This window comes from Lepidochelys olivacea (genome assembly GCF_965140295.1).
Source record: "Lepidochelys olivacea isolate rLepOli2 genome assembly, chromosome: 17".
In the NCBI taxonomy this organism is placed as follows: domain Eukaryota; kingdom Metazoa; phylum Chordata; order Testudines; family Cheloniidae; genus Lepidochelys; species Lepidochelys olivacea.
In genome coordinates, this window is record NC_140427.1 from 16,736,202 (window position 1) to 16,757,977 (window position 21,776).

Below are 21,776 nucleotides of genomic sequence, written 5' to 3' on the forward strand. Positions count from 1 at the left end.
ATACCATCCCATCCCATCCTTCTTCTGTGCTGCTGTTGGCCGCAGTTCTGCCTTGAGAGCTGGGACCCTGGCCAGCAGCTGCCGCTCTCCTGTTGCCCAGCTCTGAAGGCAGTGCTGCAGCAGCACAGAAGTAAAGGTAGCAGTACCACAAACTGCCCTACAATAACCTTGTGACCCCCCCACAACTCCTTTTTGGGTCAGGGCCCCTACAGTTACAACCGTGTGAAATTTCAGATTTAAATAGCTGACATTATGAAATTTATGATTTTTAAAATCCTGTGGCCATGAAATTGACCAAAATGGACCCTGAATTTGGTAGGGCCCTACTTATACATGTGGCCAAACTGATGGGGGAAAAAGAACGAAGGGGTTTCCAGGGTCACAGGAGCGTCTGCTTTTTAGTTTTAGTAACACCTACCAGTGCACTGGTGTGAGATCATCATGCTGGTCTGGAAATCAGTGGGCCTTCAGCTGGTGAAGTGGTTGTAGTTTCTTTGTCTTCAACCTAATTATGCCTATTTACACCATCTGAGGATCTAGCCAGGAAGTGTTATTGACCCATCAACAACACAGAAACTGACTATCCACAAAGCACTGTCAAATGCATTAACTAAAGAGAATGTTCTTCTCTCATCTCTATCAGTTACAGTAATTCTGGGTGTTAGTAGGTGTCCAATTTTCAGATGGAAATGTGATTTGTTTTATTCCCTACTACTTCCCCCAAGTTGACAGGTGACCATTGAAAATGGACAAATTTGAAGGAGCTATTTTTGTCCCATCCTGATATTCGATATTGCCTAGTCCACAGGGATTCTCATTTGAATGACCTATATTTCTAGGTACTGGACCTCATTGAGGTGTTCCTTGCTAAGCAGCCAGAGAACCCCCTTGTGTTTGATATTATCGAGCCCCTCCTTCTGGTGATTGAGCGGAGCATGAGTTCAGACACTGACAAGCAAGAGCAAGACTTCCTCCAGAAAACAGCTGATATCTTCACGTAAGTGTCTGCACTGAGGTGGCTTTCAAAGTCCTTTAACTACTTGTCAGTATGTCTTTGGTTTCTGTAGCTACTGCTTGGTGGTGCTGACTTGACTCCTAGCAGCTGGTTGTGATGAGTCTGCTGTGTATGTGGATTAAGTATAATTCTTCTTTCTGCTAATTGCCTGTTATTAGAAGGAAAAGAATCCTGATAGTTTATAGCATTCCTCCTCCACGCTTCTCCCACTGAAGGATTCCAAGTACAAAACACATTTGGAGGAGGTGAAATCCCTACATACCATGCTGCTGAAGTCAATGGTAACCTTTCCATAGACTTCAGGCTGTGCATTGACTCACATGCTTTAAGTGGAAACTCACCCTCTTTTGTCCAGAGTGAAATCACCCAACAACTTACTCTGTTACTAAATTGCGGTGTAAATTTCACGGCACTATAAAAGATTTTTGTAGCAGCCCCACCCTGCTAGACCTTGCCTGGTGAGCCCTGCAGTTGGGTGGGGGAAATCACCAGCTGAGTTGTTCATGATCATGCAGCAGGGAATCTCACTCGGCTGCTGGAGATTATTTTGAGAAACATGCTATCCTCCTACACAAGGTGCGGAGACACATGGGGCTGACACATTCCTGATTTCTCTGCTAGTTGACGTCATCCCAGACAGCTTTGGAAGGGAGGGTGTTTTTATGAATAGGGATTCTTCACGTGCAGAAGCAGAATTCTGCATGTGTATGTGTGTGTGAGAGAGAGAGAAAGTGTGTGTGTGTGTGTTTGGGATTGTTAAAGAGCACAAGAGCGGTTGATAGGACAGGCATAAAGTGCTGTGCATGGCACATGATACTCTCCTGTCCCTCACACAACCCTGCTCTAGGCACCTTCAGTTCTGAGTCACACTTTCAACTCCAGCCGCTGCTCTGCATGTGCTTCAGTACTGACGAGGTTCGAGGCCACCAAATGCATTTCATGTGTGAGCCTGGATCTCTAGGTGAAAGGTGTAAACAGCTGCTCCGCAAACCATGCCATCCTTGAATTGAAGCACAAGAAGTATCAAGCAGCTAACGAGTCCTGTACCCACTCCGCCACAGGGCTACCTGTGGCTACAGCACAGCTCACATTTCCAGCCGTGAGTTGCATGCTGGGTAACTCTGAGCCCTAATGTCGAGGGTTAATGCCAGCGCTTTGCTCCGAACTCTCTCTTCCGAGGTGACAGCCCTGCATTCTTAATGCCTGTGTCCTCCTTTCAGGAATCACTTATGCAGAGCCAAGCAGTACTGCAGGAGTGTGGGTGACCTGCAGGAGGATTTGCATGGCCTGTTGGAGAGCCTGGTGAAGAGAGCCAGCAAGCACACGGACTCCGCATTGGCACTCTACTATTTCAGGTGGGTAGCAAGGCTGGGAGAATTTTTTATTTAACACCGTGCTAGGAGGAGGGCCTATTCACAGCTGCTGTAAGTGGGTACAGTTGCACTGACCTCAGTGGAGACCTTACACAAGGTCTGTCTTCAGTCCATATGCTGCAGGCGTTTACTAGGTGAGCGGAGAGGTGCCACCATTCAGGTTGGTGAAACCGAAGACCTCGGTGGCTCATAGGCTGAGGAAATGGTGCTAATATTTCAAATCGTTAATTGAAAGGGGTAAGGGGGGCCAGCGGCAGTTTTGTCTGGTCCATTTTATTTGATTACAATGGTTACAACTAACCATTATAGCTCGTTAGTTATGGTAGCACTGAAACCATTCCAGTAGACAGAGCCGGTGAAACCAAGTTGACCAGTAGGCCTGGGGGAAATGTGAGCGTTGGAAAATCCTGAGGAGGCTGTAGAGAAGTGAGGGGGGAAGTCCTGAGGGTCGTGGGACAGCGTCTGAGCTGGCAAGCTAGGGAGAGTGTCCTGCCAGTTTGAAGCACCACTGACATGAGAAGCAAAATTTGTAATGCTCCTCTTGCCTGGGATATATGGTACAGAAATGGTCCAACCCAACTGGTAGAAAGTCTCTCGCTGGCTTCTGAAGTAGGCGATGGAATTGGGTCTTGATTCCGGCTGATCGGGATGGGAGCTGGTGTCACTGCAGGTCTGGCGTCCCCTTGCAGTGGCCATTCTGCATGCACACTGGTAGCTTGTTTCCCCATCTGTGTTTCACAAGAGCTTTAAACAGCTGAAAATCTTAAGCGGAAGGGCGCTAACCTCTACTTGACAGCGTCTGCTTCTCTCCCCCTTGGTACAGGTGGGTTAGGAGCTCCCAAGATGCTGGTGCAGCCTACATTTATTTCTCCTGTTGCCGTGTTATGCCAGAAAACGTGGGTGACCTCAAGCTAGTCCCTTCCCGTCTCTGAGCCTTGGTTCTCCCATCTCTGAATGGGGATGCCACTACTTAGCTCTCTAAACATACCTAGTCAGGTTTGACTCAGCTGTAACATTGTGCTTCCCTCTGCAATCTGTTGGCTGTATCCCCCCGATGCGTTAGACTGTCTGCCTTTTGGGGTAGGGGCCGCCTTCCCATTGCGTGTGTGTACAGTGCCTAGTGCAATAGGGCAGCTGTAGGTGCTACCACAATACAGTGAATAAGAGTGTGCAAGGCACTGGGCAATTCTTGGGTGGAAGGTGTAACGAGCAAAGTGGTGTTAGCTCCTGATGTAGTCGTCAGTAAAACAGAGACTGCATTAGAGAGAGGAGACCCTGCAGCCCCACCCCAGCCTCCAGACTTGTTTGTTGTCCCTGCTGCAGATCACTGAGAAGAGCTGCTTGCTCTGTCTGTCTGACCAGTGGCCTGCTTGTAAGTTCTGTTGGAGACCTGATTGCAGGGGCCACGAGCCTCGGCTTTTGGGCACTCCACTAAACACTGCCCACCTGTCCGCTTTGTTTCTGGTTCAGCGCCTCTTTGTACCTGTTCAAAGTGCTGAAAGGAAATGTGGCCAGAGAGATGGCGACTCCTCTTTCTCCCTCGAAAAAGAAACAGAAAAACAGCAAAGGGAGCAGTGCACAGACTGACCAGGTAAGAGGGCTGGCCGCTTCCCCAGGCAGGGGCTTTACGGGGCTGGGATCCCAGGTGGCTTTTGTATTATCAGTCTGCCTTGTATTATTGACCTTGGTGGTCATGGTCCCACAATGTCCTGCCTCTCTGATGAGAAAACCCTTCGTTTCCTGAACTCCCATATCCTCCTACCCTGTCTCCATCTTAACCACTTGTCCAGGTGAGGTATCTCTCCTTCAGCCATCAAGGGGTCCTAATACATTTTGGGTGCCTGCTAATTGGATAATAAACCAGATCCCGAGCATACATATTCATGCTGCTCACCCCATTGTTCTCACATATCTTTGCCCCACTACCTCTTCCTGCTGACTCTGAGCCCTTTTCCAGGAGGGGTAGAGTGTAATCCAGCAAATTGGAGCATGGCCTAATTCACCTGTGTATGGCGGTAGTGTTGTCCAGTAGATTGTCAGTCAGGAAACCTGGGTGCTGTTTCTAGCTCTGCCACTGATCTGTGGCCTTGGGCAAAGGTCTCAAGCTGTTCTGAAAATCCTAGTGTCGATCCCTTTCTGTGCCTTAGTTTTCCCTACCTGGTCGATGGGAATAAGGATAGTTACCTTTCATAAAGCACTTGGGGAGCTATAAATTAAAGGCACCAGGTAAAAGCTGAGTGGTCTTGATCCTGCATTCATTGTGCGCACACAGCTCTCATGAGTTCGGTGGTGTGAGGAATATGCTTGGGGTGGGCCCTGAAAAGGCATGTTGTTTGGGACAAATGTGTAAGTTACCCAAGAACGATAAGCTTTGGCAATCTTGACGTGCTCCCTGGTGCTCTGGTATAGATAGAATCGTTCCCATTGCTTCACAAGCTCATCTTTCCTCGCTGCGCTTTCCAGCTTTCTGGCACAGGCCTTCTAGACCTGAAGAGAGTGACCATGCTGTATCAGGAGGCATTGAGTGGATTCCTGACCAGGCGAAAGAGTGCCCTCACGGGATCTATGTTTCTTGATCTCTTCAACCGCTTCCCGGTAAGCATTGCTAGGAATGTGGTACCCTGTGTTCCAGTGTAAACCCACAGAAAGCAACGAGTTTTTTTTTTTATTTCAGTTAATTGCAGGCTTGCAGAACAGCTGTAAGATTTACAAGAATTTCAGCTTGCTAAGTCTAAGAGGCAGAGAAATGAACTATTCTTACATCCTGCCATTAACAACACAGTATCATACAGGGGAATACTGGCATAGAAATCTAAATTGAATTGAAAGGCCATACTTTTTAGGATGCCTTATGAGGCCCTAGCCAGATGAAATCTGCCGTTGTGTATTAGCTTGATACATGTACTCAAGACGGTAGGGATGCATTAGGCTTGCAATTCTAATCCAGCTGCCTCCGGGTAATGGCTTTTTATCTGCACACACAAGGTGTGCTGAGTCTCTGCATTTTCTCAGTCTCCTGCAAACTAGACTCCAGTGCACATATTCCAACCTTGTTGGTAGAGCAGTGTCGTCACCCTCAAACCTTTGGGATAGGCAATGGATGTTGACTCCTGCAGGCTTTGAACCTCTGCACCTATAGAGGCTGCCTCCTACCCTCCAGATGGCTTTCCAGGAGTCTGTCCAAGAAACAGTTCTCTGAACCCCTTCCCTCCTCTTGACAGCTAGAGGACATGCCCCTCCTGGTACTTCAGATACACAGAGGCTTTCGGGTAAAGGAGACTATGCTTTAGGAGGGCCCTTTCTCCAGAATCCTCAGCATTGTAAACCGTCTCTGGGGATGAGGCTGACCTCAGTGTGTTGGACTCAGTGAGCAGTATTTGTCCTGAACACGTCTCTTCCCAAATAAAACCTCAGACCTGCAGACAGCCATCTCTCCCTGGGCTGCTGTGGCAGTTTAATTAGCTTCCTGGAGTGCTGTGGTGTTTGCAATAAGCTGTGATCATGGAGCGGCTGAGCTGGGGCCATCAAGAAATGGAGGTGATGGCTTAATAAAAAACAAACCCAAACCAAAACCCACGAAATTCTGTGATGCTTCAAGCCCTTTCGGAGCAGGGGAAATAGCCACTGGACAGCTGTCTCATAGCTGTTTAACTAAGGAAAGAGGCTCCAAAATGTCAAACTGAGAATGAGCCATTTTCAGATTCTTTACTTAATTCAGCTCTGGCAAGGGGGAGCTTCTGGAAGGTTGGTTTCCTTGCGAGGCTGTGCCCTGCCCTACCCTAATTGGCCAGTGAGAGGTGGGAAGGGCAAATACCGGCTATTGGCCACAGAGTCTCATGTGCCTACTCCTGGCTTTTCCATTGATCTTGGGCAACTTGCTTAAGACCCGATTCTGCAACATGCCAAGTGCTCTGGGCTCCCATTGGAGGCACCAGGATCTAAGGGCACGGAATTGCTTTCAGGATCATCCCCATAACCTTCGTTTCTGATTTTTGTCCATTTAAAGGTGATGGTTTACCAGGGTGTTGGGATGTTCAGTTTCAGTTTAACCTGTTGCCCGGCCTGTTCATTCACTGAGTCACGGGTCTGAGTTGCCTCCTGAGTCTCTACGGTTTTTAATAACCACACAAAGAGTTCAGGAGGGGTCCATTCTATAGCAAAAAACTGCGAGTGCTCTGATGGACAAGGTGCTTGGTCAGAGCAAAGCATTACAATTATTTATACATGAAATCACAGATGTTTGAGCAAGATATTTGTGCACCCTTCTTGTTTGCATTGTTCTCTTTGGATTCTTAATGCTCGTGAAGCTGGAAGGATTCATTTAGAGACATAGGAGTTGCCAGATTGACCTCAGACTTCAGGTCCACTAGTCTGGTAACCTCTCACTGACAGTGGGGAATACCTGCTTTTTCAGAGGAAGGTGCAAGAAACTCCGCAGTGGGCAATTATGGAATAACCTGTCCACAGGGAAACTCTCCCTGACCCGCATTAGTTGCAGGCTGATTTCACCATGAAGCATGATATTCAGTATCCCTTCCAACACTCTTGTTTGCTTTTATTTTTTTTAGTATTCTCCATTCCAAGGGCTTGTCTACTCATGAAAACTAATCCGGAATAAATTAGGTTAGGGTGTGACTTTAAAGCAGGATTAAGCACTTGCAAAGTGGATTAAGCTAATTCGGAATAAGGCACTCTGTTCCAGAATTAGAGCATCCACACACGGAATTAATCAGGAATAATTCCCTTTGTAGACAAACCCTAACTCTGGGTATTCCCATGCGTCAGTGGGATTGTAGAGGTGCCTAAAATGTTGGCAGGATCTGGGCTTAAGCCCACAGTACCAGTCAAAAGACAGAGCATGAAATTGGGGCCCTATTGAAGACAGTGGGAGTTTTGCCACTGACTTCAGTAGAGCTAAGGCTTTGCCCAGAGTTGTTGTGAGCAAAGCTGGTTACCTTTCCAGTAACCGGGTGCTGAATCAACATACACAATAGCTGACTAAAATTTAGGCCTTTTTTAAAAAAACAAACAAGCAAACTAGGTTTTGCAGCAAGTCACTAATGGCCGGGTCTTTCTTTGTTACAGGTCATGTGTAAACCGTTAATAGACACCCTCGTGAAGTCTATCACAGCAGGAGCAAGGCAGCATCAGCAGGTAAGAAGGAAAACAAGGAAGCAAAGCTGTGTTCAACAGCAATTTGGAGATGGCACTTAATCGTGCTGGCTCGGCTGATGCTTCATAGATGTATTGCTGGCTTTGGAATTGCCCTGTTCTGCAAAGTGGGCTTCCCAAGGAGTGTTCTCTTGTGGCTCTTGCTTTCCCACTGTGGGTATATGAGGTAGATTCTGAGGTTTTGTATTTTCCTGGTCGCTCCCCTGTATTCTCTCAGCTACTGAGCTTTTTCACTCCTGCTTTTTACTCATTAGTGCCATCAGGGTGCTTGGCACCTCACAGGAGTGCTCCCCTCGCAGCCCTGAGCTGGTGGTCTTGCAGAAGGTGCCTGATTTGCCTTGCCTTTGAATCACAGCTTGACGCTTTGTGGGTCAGAAGCTCCTTTTGTTAACTCATCATATTAGGAAATATCTGCTTCCTAATGTCAAGGGCCTGCAATCCCAAGCTTGGCCTCCTGCACCTGCCTTAAGCCCCATATGCCCTCCAGGCAATGCCTTCTCCTCAGCGACCCAGCTGCGGCTATCCTCTTCTTCCCCGGTCACGTAGTTCTGTGTTTCGTTGGCAAGCCCCTAGTCTATGGAACTGTTTTTTTTTCAGGTTAATTGTGTGAGCCGGGCTTTGCTATATGTGTGTTGCCTTCTTGATAGAACGTGACCGGGATGACTGCCCACTGAGGCTGCTTCACGCCCGTGCGATCGAAGCCTGTCTGTCAGGACTTTTATACCTGCAGCCATCACTGTGACATCTGAGTGCCTCCTCTGAAAACCCCTCTAGGCCAGTGGCGTAGTCTCTCTAACACTCCCTTCCTTTGCTGCAAAGTGCATCTGGCTTAGAAACCCACAGCCTGGAGTGACCTTACTTTGTTATTATTTGATCATTAACAGCAATGGAATTAAAACACGAAGGGCCAGATACTCCTCTATACTAAGGCTGCCTGAGGTTGCCAGTGTAAATGAAGTTAACTCACTCTGAAAGGCCCCTGTGCGCTGCCAGAGTGACCTTGGTGTAAATGAGAATCAGACCCAAAGTGACTTTGGTGGATGAAAATGAGAATGGGCCCTGTTAATAACAAGCAAATTAATTAATAGAAGCACGTTCTTGGTTCTGTCCCCGAGAGACCGTGCAGCATCCCTAGCAGAGGGCTTCGTTTGTGTTACTATCTCGGCTTCTTCCATGGGGAATAACATCTCTTTCCTGTAGGGATTCCCGTGGTAATGTGTGAGCTTCATTTCAAGAGTCTATTTAGTGGAAGGACTCTTGGCTCTGGGTGCGTGGGAGGGGAGAGAACATGGACTGGGCTACACTGTGCTGATAAAGAACAGCCTGGTGAAGTGTTTTTTTGGAGTCTGGAGTAGCAGGTAACTCACTGCAGTCAGCCCCCCGAATTACCCAGGCTGCATTCATCTCAGGACGTTTGGCTTCTTACAGTCAAAATTTCAGTCCGCGTGTGTGTGGGGTGGGGGTGGGGGGTGCCTTCTGTTAAATCCTCCCTTCCTGATGCAGACTGGCTTTATTTTGTCTAGGGATGTGGCCCAAAGGGAATCCCGTCCCCTTACCTATAGTGTAGGTGGTGTGCTAGAGATGGGGGGGGTGTGTTAGCCGACTGCCAAGGATGTTTGGTGAGGTGCCAGCTATGCCCGTTTATACCATCCGTGACTTTAACTGCTAGGACGCACTGTCCCTTCGTGGCGGGCAGCCCGGGCTAGGCTGACGGATGCCCCAAGGTCCTAACCACCCGTGACTTTAACTGCTAGAGCTCAGAGCTCCTTCGCAGCGGGCAGCCAGGATTGACTGACAGGTGCCCCAAGAGTTTGCCCTGTGGAGGCGGCACAACTCAACACTAGGCTCTTAGTACTCTCACCTAATGGCCAGGCTTTAGAGCCAAAACGGCTGAGGTTCTTTAATTGTGTTGGCTGCTTTACAGTAAACCAGAGAAAACAAGTCAGGCTTATGCACAAATGGTTACCAAAATTTATTAAGCTAGATTCTAATCATGTGGTTACAAAATTGCTAGTGCCTACTTATTTAAATGTAGAGATGTTACACACACAAACAAGTTACAAAACTGAAGCCACAATCCCAAAGAAAGAAAACAAAGTATAGAGCTCTATTTCAAAATATGTGTACACTAAAGATAGGAGATCAGGTGTGGGTGCTTCTTACCCTCCTTGCATCTCTCGATTCCAGCGGTGCCAAGCCAGGATCGGTCACTCAATTCCGCGGAAAGACGAATAAGGGACAAGGCGTAGGGACCCTCTTAGCTGCAGAAGCCTTGGGAGGCTGTCACTTATCTGACCAGCAGATAGATAGTGAAAAGCACTCAAAAATCATGGTGCTGTAGGTCCCCTACTTATACCTCTGTACTCCTTTATTCTCTTTCTCCTTTCTTATGCCAAATTGAGGCTGGTCTGTCGGGGTGACGCCAGCTTTCGCAAGAGTAGTTTACACTTGCAAGGGAGAGAAACAATAAGTGTCGACTACTGGACATTTCTTTTATCAGGGTAAATATTTTCCCACCTAGGATGTTGGTGTGTGTGCGCATCACGCTATTTAGTAGGGGCTAAGAGCCATGTCTGTCACAGGGCCTCTGCCTGCTGTGAGCTTAATCGTCGTATCTGTTCCCAGAGGCACATTGTAGCAGCACACCTGTGCTTTCACAGCTTCAAAGGCTGTGCTGGAATATATGTTAAGTGCCCTGTTCCGGCTTCCTCCTGTGTTTCCAGCAATGCTGGTCTGAGGGTGGGGGCTGGCTGTCTGGCTACAGGGTGCTGGGCACAGGAGGGCAGGAGGGGACATTTGCATTGCACTTGGTGCTGTTCTGAGCTTCCCTTGGGAAACTCATGAATTAGAACAGCTCCATGGAGGATCTCACTTATACACAGCGCTATTCTGCCCCAGAATCCAGGAGGTGAAAAAGTGGAGTAAAGCCATCTTTGGCTCACCCTGGACTGTACCTAGGAACATAGGATTTGCTGGACTAGAACTGAGCCGAGGTCCATCTGGTGGAGTGTCTGGTCTCCAGTGTCAGATGTTATGATAAATGTCAATGCTATGATAAATCTGAATATTCTTGATAGCCATATGAATGGCCTTGAATCTTGTTGAATCCTTGACCTCAACGATTTGAGTTCCACAGACTCTGACCCCTTGTCGCTGTGAGGAGACCTTGTACTTTCTGCAGGGATATATTCAGTATCTGTAGGGCATTCAGAAGCGATTGGGTCTGCTGACAGGTGTCTCTCGTTAGCCTGTCAATTAACCCAGCAGGCTATCATCTGCTGTTCTGCTGCTAGGCAGAATGTCCCAGCCAGAGCCTGCAGGAAGGACTTGTGCCAAAGAACAGGGTGAGTCAGACCTGGGTTTGGACTTTTGTGTTAACGTCTACAGTTAGTTTATGGTGAAAGGGGCGTGAGGCCCGTTACCCTGGGTGGGGTGGGGGAGTGGGGGGTCCTATAGTGCAATGGTTTTCAAACTTTTGTACTGGTGATCCCTTTCACATAGCCAGCCTCTGAGTGCGATCCCCCTCCCCCCCCTTATAAATTAAAAACACTTTTAAATATATTTAACACATTATAAATGCTGGAGGCAAAGCAGGGTTTGGGGTGGAGGCTGACAGCTCATGACCCCTCCCCCCCATGTAATAACCTTGTGACCCCCCTGAGGGGTCCCGACCCCCAGTTTGAGAACCCCTGCTCTAGTGGATTTGTTCAGCTGAACCCTCAATGTGGAGAGACAACATGGCATGGTCTTGTATTTAGTATATTGGGTGTCAGGAAACGTGGGTTCTGTTTTTGGCTAGGCCTCTGGCCTGCTGGGTGCCCTGGGGCAAATCACTTCCCCTTTCTGCTCCTCTCCCATTTTTTGTCTGGCTTGTCTGTTTAGACTGTAAGTTCTTCAGGGTGGGGACTTTCTCTAGGGTGTGTATGGTGCCTAGCAGAATGGGGCCCTGCTTTTGCTGCAGGGCCTCTGGTGCTATTTTCATACAAGGAGTTGAGCTACTAATAATGGGTAACACCTTCTGTTTCAGTGGTAACCCTCTGTGTATGGGGAGGGAGGTGAGAGAGACAGACACACACAGAGCAGGCTTTCTGTGTTTGTTCGGGGCTTAGTACAAAGCAGCTCTGCCCTGGTCAGCCTCTAGGCAGTAGCACAATGTTTAAATAATAGCAATCCATTTGTAGACCCAATGCATAGCTGGGGTGTGTGTACATTTACATAGCATTTACAAAACCATTCCAATTGTTGGAGCGGAATTGGGTTGGGAGACCTGGTACAGGCTCTTGAGACAATGCTGGATATTTTTAATGCAGCAGGCTTCGTTTAGGAAACTCATCAGTGCAGATCAATGATTGAAGGTTCTTTTGAAGAGAAGAAACTATGCCAGATGCAGAAAAAGGATGGCCCAGTGGTTTGGGTGCTAGTCTGAGACTTAGAAGACCTGGGTTCAAGGCCCTGCTCTGCCACACGCTTCCTCCAAGACTTGGGGCAAGTCATTTAATCTCATGTTCCTCATGGGTGAAATATGGATAATGGTACATCCTGCACAGGGGTATTGTGGGGATAAATACATCAGATTGTGAGGTGCTCATAATCACTATAGTAATGAGGGCCATAGAAATACCTAATAAGTACATTGCATTGACCCTCTGTCACACCCCCACAGCCCCTCCCTCCCCCCAGGGGGTTCCCTGGGAAGGCAGATCAGCACTGCATGTTGCTAATGCTGTTACAAGCATCACAAAGCATTTTGGGGAGTGTCAAAGGTGTAAGTGTGGAGTGGAAGATTCCTTTGCAGGCTGTGAGAGGCCAAAGCGGGAGAGGGGAAGAGAGCAGAAAATGGGTTAACTCAATACTTCAGCTAGCTCAGTCTGAAGATAAGACACTGGCCCCAGTCCAAGGTCATGGAGCCCCACGAGAAGTCTGCAGCTGTATTCATATCTTAGCCAACCCCAGCCAGCCGTAAGAAAAGGGGAGAACTAAGCTGAGCAGGACTGCAGAGATTGCAAAAACGAACGAGATGGCGAAGGCCAGCAGAATGGGGGGGAAAACAAAGTCTCGCGTTCCTGGAACTGATGTGTTTTCGGAAAGCTGGGGAGGCCACAGAGACCCGTTTTGGACTGGTACAAAGAGCACGGGGAACAGAGGTCTCTGAACGAAACGCCCCCAAAAGAACCCAGGACTTAAAAACCCTTCCGAGAGCTGAGGCAAATCAGAGATCAACAGGGGACCTGGATGACCTGTGCGCACAGGATAAGAACTCCCGTCCCCTCCTCCCCCCCTCTTCTTTTACGTTACACCCAGGCTTGGCCAGCCTTGGGTAGTGCGTGTGTGAGTATGAAAGTTGCTTAAGGCCTGGAGCACTAACACTTTCTTCCTTCCTTTGAGTGACATGGGGAAACAGCCCCCCCCCCGCCGCTGTTTTATTATTATATTAACAAAGCTTTAAAATTTAGACACTTGGTGTGTTCCGTCATCTCCTCCCCAAATGATCTCACGGCCTTAGCCTGATCACCTGACGCCTCAGGCAGATTGGTAACAGAAATCTGTCACACCTCCTTATAATTACTACAGAACCGGCTCTTTCCTGGAGGGATTTGGGGGAGGGGGTTCTGGAAAATGGGGCCTTGTCTGCATATAAAGATGCACCAGTTGAGTGAAATATGTGGTTTTTAAACTGATTCATTTAAAATGGTGCAACTTTGTGTGCAAGTCACTTCTCTCTCAGGGCTTCAGTTTCCCTACCTGCGATATGAACTGATGATGCTCATCTCCTTTGTAAAGCACTTTGAGATCTGTGGAAGTAGGTGCATCATATTGTGGGTGGGAGCTCTTAAATCAATATAAACCTGGCTCATAGGGGGTCTAGCCTGTGTTGGTAAATTTGCAGACAAGCTAAATTATAGCCAATTTTAAACTGGTAGAAATGTATGGAGAGTGGTTTGTACCAGTCCATCAGTCTGTTTTGAAACCAGTTCACGTTTAAACCAGCGCAACTTGTGTGATTAGATAAGGCCTGTAATTCCATGAGTGTTACTCCCATCGAAGAAAGGAATTATAGACCAGTCAGCCTAACTTGGATACCTGGCAGGAGACTGGAACAAATTATCAAACAATCAGTTAGTAAGCGCCTAGAAGATAACAGGGATCTAAGGAATAGCCAGCATGGATTTGTCAAGAACAAATAATACCAAATCAACCTATATTAACCCTTTGTCAGGGTTTCTGGCCTAGTGGGTAGGGGGGAAGCAGTAGATGTGATGTATTTTGATTTTAGTAAGGCTTTTGGCACAGTCCCCCATGAGATTCTCATAAGCAAACTAGGGAAATGTGATCTCAATGAAATTACTGTAAGGTGTGAAATGTATTTCCTTCCTGTTCGTACAGTGCTCTGAGACCCTCTGATGGAGTACAAAGCATTGACATTTGTAGTTGGATACAGTGGTCACATTCCGAATGCTGTGTTTTCTTCTGAGCTAGCCACAAAAGAACAGGGACTGATGCTCCAGACATGCCCATCCTGAGGCTAAAAATCTGCAAGCTGTTGAAATGAACCCCCTTCTGCTTGGTAGTGCTTGGCAGCTGCTCCCTCTACAGTGTCTTTCAAAGCTTAATTTCCCTTCAAGGGCTGGGGGGAGTGGGCTGTGCTTTTTAAATTTATAAAAATTCACAAAGGCTTAAAAATCTTTCAGTTCTTTTGTTAGTTGCTTTTCTTGCAGCGCTTTCTACCATTGCCCCTGAGGCCATATGTATAGGTAATTTAGATCTTCACTCTAATGACCTCTAGGAATATGGCCTATTGCATGTTTATTGGGGTGTTAATTTAATGCTGCTGCTGCTGCTAGCAATAGGGACTTTTTAATAAAAATTTGTTTAAACAAATTCTGGATGGCAAAGGATTATTCATTGAGCCTATAGACCTGCTTGCATGTGTATGTATCTGTAAGGCTTTCTTACAAGTCAGAGCAATAATTACCGTTATAGGCCAAATCTTCCTTAGGGCTCAGCTTGTTCGATGCAGTTCTGGGTGCTGAGCACTTGAAAATACTGCCAGCTAACCTTGATCCTGCATCCACTGAAACTAGTGGCACAGTTGCTGTAGGATCAGGCTCCGTGTTTGTATGGAAACAGCCTGCATGCAGTGACGGCCGCGACGACTGTCCTTACACTGAGTGGTATGTACCTGTACGGTTTCAGATTCCTTTTTACACATGCGCACGCACAAAGGTAGGACAAGCAGAAGTGGCAGCTAGCAGGAGGTTCTTTGATCACACACATTAGCACAGGAAAATAATACCATGTCTTATGCCGCCAGTGAAACTGCTTGTGTCAGACCTTTGAACTAACCTGCCACTAATGAATTGCATTGAACTTCTGGTGCGTATGGGTCTGTTGGCAGTTCCGACACTTGCAATTAGTTAAGCAGAATGTGTGTGGCATATTAACAAGCGTGGGAGGCATGCTGCTGTCTCTGCTGTTTTGTTGACTATATGGGACCTTGGCTTCTAGTGCTGTCAGCCTGACAGTTTCGATGAGCACTGAGCTCCTTCTTCTTTTAAATTCTATTTTGAAATATACGTGCATGGGTTCATTTCCCTCCTACTTCCCTAATGCAATTGTTGCCTCGGGGAACTTGACCTTCGGATTGCTTCCTTGTGCTTTGTTTCACTGCATGAAGAATTGTGTTTCAGTGAACTCCTGAAAGAATTGTTTTTGCATGTTGGGCTGGCAGAGTATGAACAGGGGATTGAGGTGTGTATTTCACAGAGCTCTCCTGACTGTCAGGTGAGAAATGGCTTCCTGCTTTATTTTTAGCAGTGTCAATACATTGTGAAAGTAGCTGAAGTAACACTGAGTTGAGTAACTGCCCGTGGCTTTGGGTGCATCCCTCTGAAACTATTAATGTGTTGTTTGTTAAAGCCCCTTGAGCATCGTTGTGGAAAGGGCTGAAAAAGAGAAAAGTCTGATCATTCTTTGTACGATGGGACCACTTCAAGGCTGCGGCAGAGATCGAGGCTTTGTTGTGCTATAGGCAATGTACATGTACATAAGAGACTGCCTGCGATGAAGAGCTTACTATCCAAATAGGACAAAGAGAGAGTGGAAGACAGAAAGTGCTGTTTATCCCCTTTTTACTGATGGGTGAACTGAGAGAGTAAGTGATTTGCTCAACATAAAATAACAAGTCTGTGGCAGAGCTGGGAATGAAACCCAGATCTCCTGAGTGTCAGTCCAGGGCTTTGACCATGAGCCCAACTTCTCTTAGCAATATACCTACACTGGTGCTTATGTGCTGTCATTACTCTAGGGACTTGTGTATATGGGAACATTTAGAGAAATACAAACAAACTGACTAATCTGTGAAGAATGCACCTCAATTAAAGCACATTTAGGACCCCCCCATCGAGGGCTCTCATTCCGCCAAGTAGGATTAAACCACAGTGAACTGAAGGCCACTTTATTTCTGAATGAGAACATCCATGCATGGGTTGAATGTAGTTTAATTTAAGTGTGGTAACTTCCCAGGGTTAGTTAATTCATCATAGTGCCCTGCGTCGACCAGCCCTGGGTCTGTTGCCGTCATCCAAGCAGAGCCTTTGGTCTGGATTAGACGGTTGATGCATTCAGTTGAGACAGTAGCAAAATGTGCTTGGTGTTCAGAAAATTTTGGTGAGGGGCATTTAGGGGCGTGTACAAACCGAGCACTGAGCCTTTCATGAGGGCTTAAGTAATTTTCCCTGCCATTTTCCAAAGAGAAACTAAGTAGAAAGTGTTTGACTGTCTCGAAAGATGCCCATGCGCGTACTCTAAATCTCTTGGGGTGAGGCAATGTCTGTAGTGAAGACTTCTCTTTGAAAGGCTGATCCAGTCAGTCATTTTAAGCTTTAATGAACCTTCTAACGCGGAAAGGCTTTGGGCAACTGGATGATGGCTCTGTACTGGCAGTGGGGAAAAAGAACCTTTTGCTCATAGCTTGAATTTACTCAGGTGGGTTTTGATGATGGTTCAGTGGCCTGTGTGACGTTAGTTTCTGATCTCAGTCTGTTTCCTAATGGAGAAGAGTTCATCCTACAAAAACATCCATTACCATGGATAGGAATAAGTCCCCTTATTGAGTGTCTCAGTGGAAAGCTGTAGGATTCCCAATCTCAAGACCTTTTTCCAAGTCTGGGCTAATGGAGTAATGCATGGTCAATGGCCTGTTTGTCCGGCAAATATTCATCATTGTGTGTGTTGTGCAGTTTGTGCTGTGTGTTTGTTTAAACACAGGTTTCAGAGTAGCAGCCATGTTAGTCTGTATTCGCAAAAAGAAAAGGAGGACTTGTGGCACCTTAGAGACTAACAAATTTATTTGAGCATAAGCTTTCCTGAGCTATAGCTTACACAGTAATCTGGAGCCTTTGTGTTCACCTCAGCATTTTGGCATAGACACAAATGTACCAGGTGAGGTGCAAAGGTGACTCACCTGCCTTTTCTCTGTGGAGACTAAAGATGCAGGGGTGAGCCAGGGAAACAGAAAGATATTTTACTTGTCCAGCAAACACAAGTTTCTTGTCCTTGAGTGATTTGGCTAGAATTCTTCAAGGCCTTCAAGTAAGTGCATTGCTGACATGAAACAAAAAAAAAAAAAAAAAAAAATCACTTTCCTTGGAGCATTGAGGCTTCAATTGGCATGGAGGTGGAGCTCAAAATGTGACCTTTTGTCATATATATATAATGTATTCATCACTGTTTCAAAATACATTTTCTAAAGCAGCCCATGATGGGAAACACTTGAAAATGTATTTAATCTAGACTATACTTTAGGCAAGTTACTGATTATTCTTGGTGTCTCCGGAGCCTCCTTTAAGAGCTCTAATGTATGTAGATAAACTTTGCAGAATCCAAGTAATTCTGTGCCAATGCTGCCTTCGCCATGAGAGTGAAAAATGATCCCTAAACCGTGCCAAAAGTGGTCTTGGCTGGATGACAGTGTATCTGAACAGTTTGTTTCATATGAGTTTTTTAAGTTGAGGAGTAATTAAATTTTAACACGGTAAGTACAGCTAAAGAGCCGCACAGCCTCAAAAGCTGGCACCTCTCTGGGTAGGCATATATTTCTGTCCATGCCTGTGATCAACAAATGAATCATTACACTAATGCACCTTACTTTGAATGCATTTTCATAGATGTTTTCCAGTGGGTGGTAGGGAGAATTTGTTATGGAATAGTTTGCATAAGCTACTATTGGTAATGAAGCAAATTTGAAACCTGCCCAGATTAGTACTGTTGCCATTTGTACTCCTTTCTTTCTGAAATGTTACTTGAGAGGAGAGGAAGAGTGAGAGATGATGTTTCCCAGATCTCAATCATTTAAACCAGCCTCCATTCTCTTCTCTCTGCATTGTTCCAGTCATGGTACTTGCTGTGTATTTCACTGGGGGAAGAGTTCTTTCAAAGAGCTTCCACGAGGGGGCAGGCTTGACACTGTGTCCTGCAGAGACAGGGGCACTCTTGGAAGCCTCAGTTAACTAGAGGAAGTGGTATGGTTCTTTATGCAATGCAGTTATTACAGCCAGTGTTGCCTGTAGACCTCTCTGTTTATTTTTAATCATGGCAGACAATTTTTTAAGAGCAGAGGTATCTGTAAAAGTTAGGGGTGTCTGCACTGAAACCTGATTACAGTTTTCTGCTTGATTTCTCCCCCCCACCTTCTTTTGCTTAAAGAGAAGAGGGTCTAGGCCAGTTGGGTGGAATTGAAGGAAAAGATGAATTTAGGGGTTAATCCCACAGTGCTGAGCCACTCTGATCCTGATCCAGCAAAGCACATAAGCATGTGCTTAACTCTAAGCATGGGAGTAGTCCCTTTGGCTTCAGCTGGAATATTCATGTGTTGAAGGGCTTTGCTGATTGGGGCCAGAGTGCTGTATTCCTGGCAGGATCAAGCCTTTAATTCCTAGACTTTTGAGCTGTATTGTGGATGTATACCATCTCAGCCTTCCACTTCTGCAGTGGAATTGTGAATTTGACACCCGGTTGTTTGCCTCAGGAAAACTCAAAGAAACCCTTTTTTCCATTAGATGCTGCTGAATCTATACATAGCCTCTGATATTATTTGGAAACATGTCTTGTGCCATTTTTAAATGCAGCCCTCTGGCCTGAGTTGCTTTATAAGCCACTTTTATTTTCACCTGTTCGACTGGGCTGATTTAAAATAAAAAAAGGATCATATTAACTCATTCAGGGGAGCTTGAAACATTTAAATACGCATGGATTCCAGAGGAGCCAATGCCTGAGTTTCCATTGTGGTACATACCTGTATTGGTTACCAACTGTGGTGTGTAAATGGGGTTGTGCTACATCTCAGCCATAGATGTGGCTTACTTTGTGCATTCAAACTCTCTTGGGAGCGTCATAAACACCTTTGTGTGCCTCCTCTGAAAGATCATCTCACACCTCTGTTTTCCCCTCAGTGGTGGTGGTAACTTTTTATTCTGGTTGCTGTGTGATGGCTCTTGAGTGGCCTGTTGCAAATGTTGATCAGAATCCGTTTTCCAGTGGACAAATGTCTGCATGGCACACACAGAAACCCACAACTGGCACTAGCCTGTCTCAGCAGAGACGGTGAAGGCAGATAGACTTGGGGGCTTGAAGCAATCTTGAGGTGGGGCCCCCCGCATCAGGCTTCTGAGGCAAGTTGATAGGTTCTTGATGACCAGGTGGAGAAGCTTGCATTGCTGCTGCTGTCTGTGCGCTACCTACTCTGTGGATAAAACAGGTGAGATTAGGTTATTGCTCCAGCACCTTTGGCAGCTACTAGACACATGCCATCTCTCTGGGCCAGATTTTCAATAAGGGCTTGACTACCATTCAGACACCTAAATAAATGGACTGATTTTGGGGTGCTGAGCTCTGTTCCAAAATATGGCCCTGTCTGTATGTCATGACTTATTTGTTTGCAGTGTTGTTGTACCTGTGTTGGCCCCAGGACGTTAGAGAGACTTCTGTTGGTGAGAGAGACCAACTTTCAAGCTGCACGGTCTGCAAGAGGCTCTCATAAAGCAGAGCTTTGTGTCACTTAAAAGCTTGGCTCTCTCACCAACCCAAGTTGATCCAGTAAAAGATATGACATCACCCACCTTGTCTCTGTCATTTTTATATTGCTGGAGCATCTAGGAGCCTGTCATGGACCAGGACCCCATTGTGTTAGGCGCTGTACACAAACAGAACAAAAGGATGGTCTCTGCCCCAGTTCTCTCCTCCATTTTGGTTTTTAGGGCATGTAAAATATTCACTCTGCTAGATTCTTCATATTTGATTGCAAGATGATGGTTTCTCTAGCAAATTTCCCAATGATAGAGGAAGGGTATGTTTTTCTTTTTTGTTACTCCATCAGAATAGAGGCTCTCTGTTAAATGCGTTCTGGCACACCAGTTTGTGGTTCCTCTTTCCTTCTGTGCTACAGGTTACAGCTGATAACAAGAACTTCCACCAGCTTTCCTGGCTGGAGTCATTCACTGGGCTTGTAGTAGCCGTACCTGTCTCCAGTGGACGAGTTTGCAGTAAGTTGCAAGTCTGAGTGATTTAGTAACCTACTGAATTCTATTTGCCATCTGGGGTTTTTAAAGAGCCGCACATTTGAGAATAATCCTCCACTGTGCATTCTGCTCCCCCTGTTCAGCAAAGCCTTTTGGTCCAGTCACTGGAAGGGTCTTTGTGGAGCAAGTGGGATAAATTTGTTCGGTTACAAGGCTATTGTAACATGCTTAATAATTAAGTGTGGAGAAAATGAGGGGTGACTCTTTTATGTTTGCTTATTTTGATGCAGTGGGTGACTGAATGGCTGGATCGTCTGGATTTACGTGGCATAGATGGTACGGAATGTTTTATGGTTTTATGGTCAAATCCTGTTCCATTGAAGTCACTGGTAGTTTTGTCTTTGCTTTGAATGGGACCAGCATCAGACCCTAGGAGAGAAATCACTGCTTTGCTCTCAGATTTGTATGTGGCTACTATTCTGCTTGCTGCTTTCCTTTCACATACTGCAAAGCCGAAAATGGCAGGGAGAGCATATGTGCAGTGCTGACCCTTTTCTTGGCCTTTGATGGGTGGAGGAAGTTGAGATTCTTACAACCTGCGACGAGAGAGCATTGTATCGCCTTGACTACCCCATCGTAAACAGGGCCTGGAATGTGTTGCTGATGGCCGCCAGTGAAGGAAGGCTGTAATACAGACAGAACCACCAGGTATTCTTATGCCCTGTGAGGCACAGCAATTCCTGTCTGTGCTCTGGCTTCAGTGGGAGAGCTGCTGTGGTGGGTGCAGCTGGAAAATTATGGCTCTCCTATTTTGCCAAAGAAGATGCAGTTAGGACTCAGTCTTGCAACTTGTGTGAGTAGTTACTGAACTCATTTACGCTAGCCATCCTCCTGACATCCGTAATAACAATAATGCCTGGCTGTTATAGAATGCTTTTATCCACAGATCCCAAGTGCCTTACAAAGTGTCATCATCCCTGTGTTCGAGATGGGGCAACTGAGGCACAGAGCGCTGATGTGACTTGCCCAAGTTACCTTACCAGGCCAGTGCCAGAGACCCCCGTTCTCCTATGTCCTAATCCAGTGCTCTATCCACTAGGCAACATTACCTCCCTTATAGTGTTCCTTCCAGGACTAAGGGTTGTGGGATTGTCTTAAATGATGAAACTGCATTATTTGGCCCAATATGTGCTCCCGTGCTTTTGCTTCCCAGATGGCAGCTTTACTGGCGTGATTTTTTTTTTTTAATTGTTTGAATGTTAAACTCCAAACTGATACTTGAGTGAATCTGAATTTTAATTTTTCATTATTTGGCTGGTTAGAGTTTGAGAGAGATGAAAAGCTCTGTCCATCAATTGCAAAGTCACAAGCCTCACTGAGTGAATTGGGGAATACAACTGAAAGAGAGAGAATGTATGGGTAAAATGATAATTAGGACACTCTTTTTCTTTGCATGTATATTGGTCTTAAATCTCTGAGGATTTGGCTCTAGCAAGGTCTTTTTAACTAGGTTGCTTAATGCAGTAGCCTCATTTTGAATAGCCTTGAAATAAACACTGGCACGTGCCTCTTTGAATTATGGAAAGGCAGCATTTTGGACCAGGAGGAGCCATCCAGTTCAGGAATTGTTTGGAGGAGAATTTATTGCAGGAGAAGGGCTTTCTTAGGCATGCAGATGACTTTGGGCACATGAGAAGTTCC

The 21,776-nt window shown here is 46.3% G+C and overlaps 1 protein-coding gene across 3 annotated transcripts in view; it reads left to right on the forward strand.

Annotated features, from left to right (window-relative positions):
- The window catches only part of MYBBP1A (MYB binding protein 1a), an 80,996-nt gene that overhangs the window by 28,323 nt on the left and 30,897 nt on the right, over positions 1-21,776 (forward strand). For all 3 annotated transcript variants that reach the window (XM_084651007.1, XM_084651009.1, XM_084651008.1), the window contains exons 19-23: positions 840-997; positions 2,236-2,370; positions 3,859-3,979; positions 4,852-4,983; positions 7,474-7,542. In XM_084651007.1, coding sequence (XP_084507133.1) covers positions 840-997; positions 2,236-2,370; positions 3,859-3,979; positions 4,852-4,983; positions 7,474-7,542 — 615 coding nt within the window. The remainder of the gene's footprint in view (positions 1-839; positions 998-2,235; positions 2,371-3,858; positions 3,980-4,851; positions 4,984-7,473; positions 7,543-21,776) is intronic.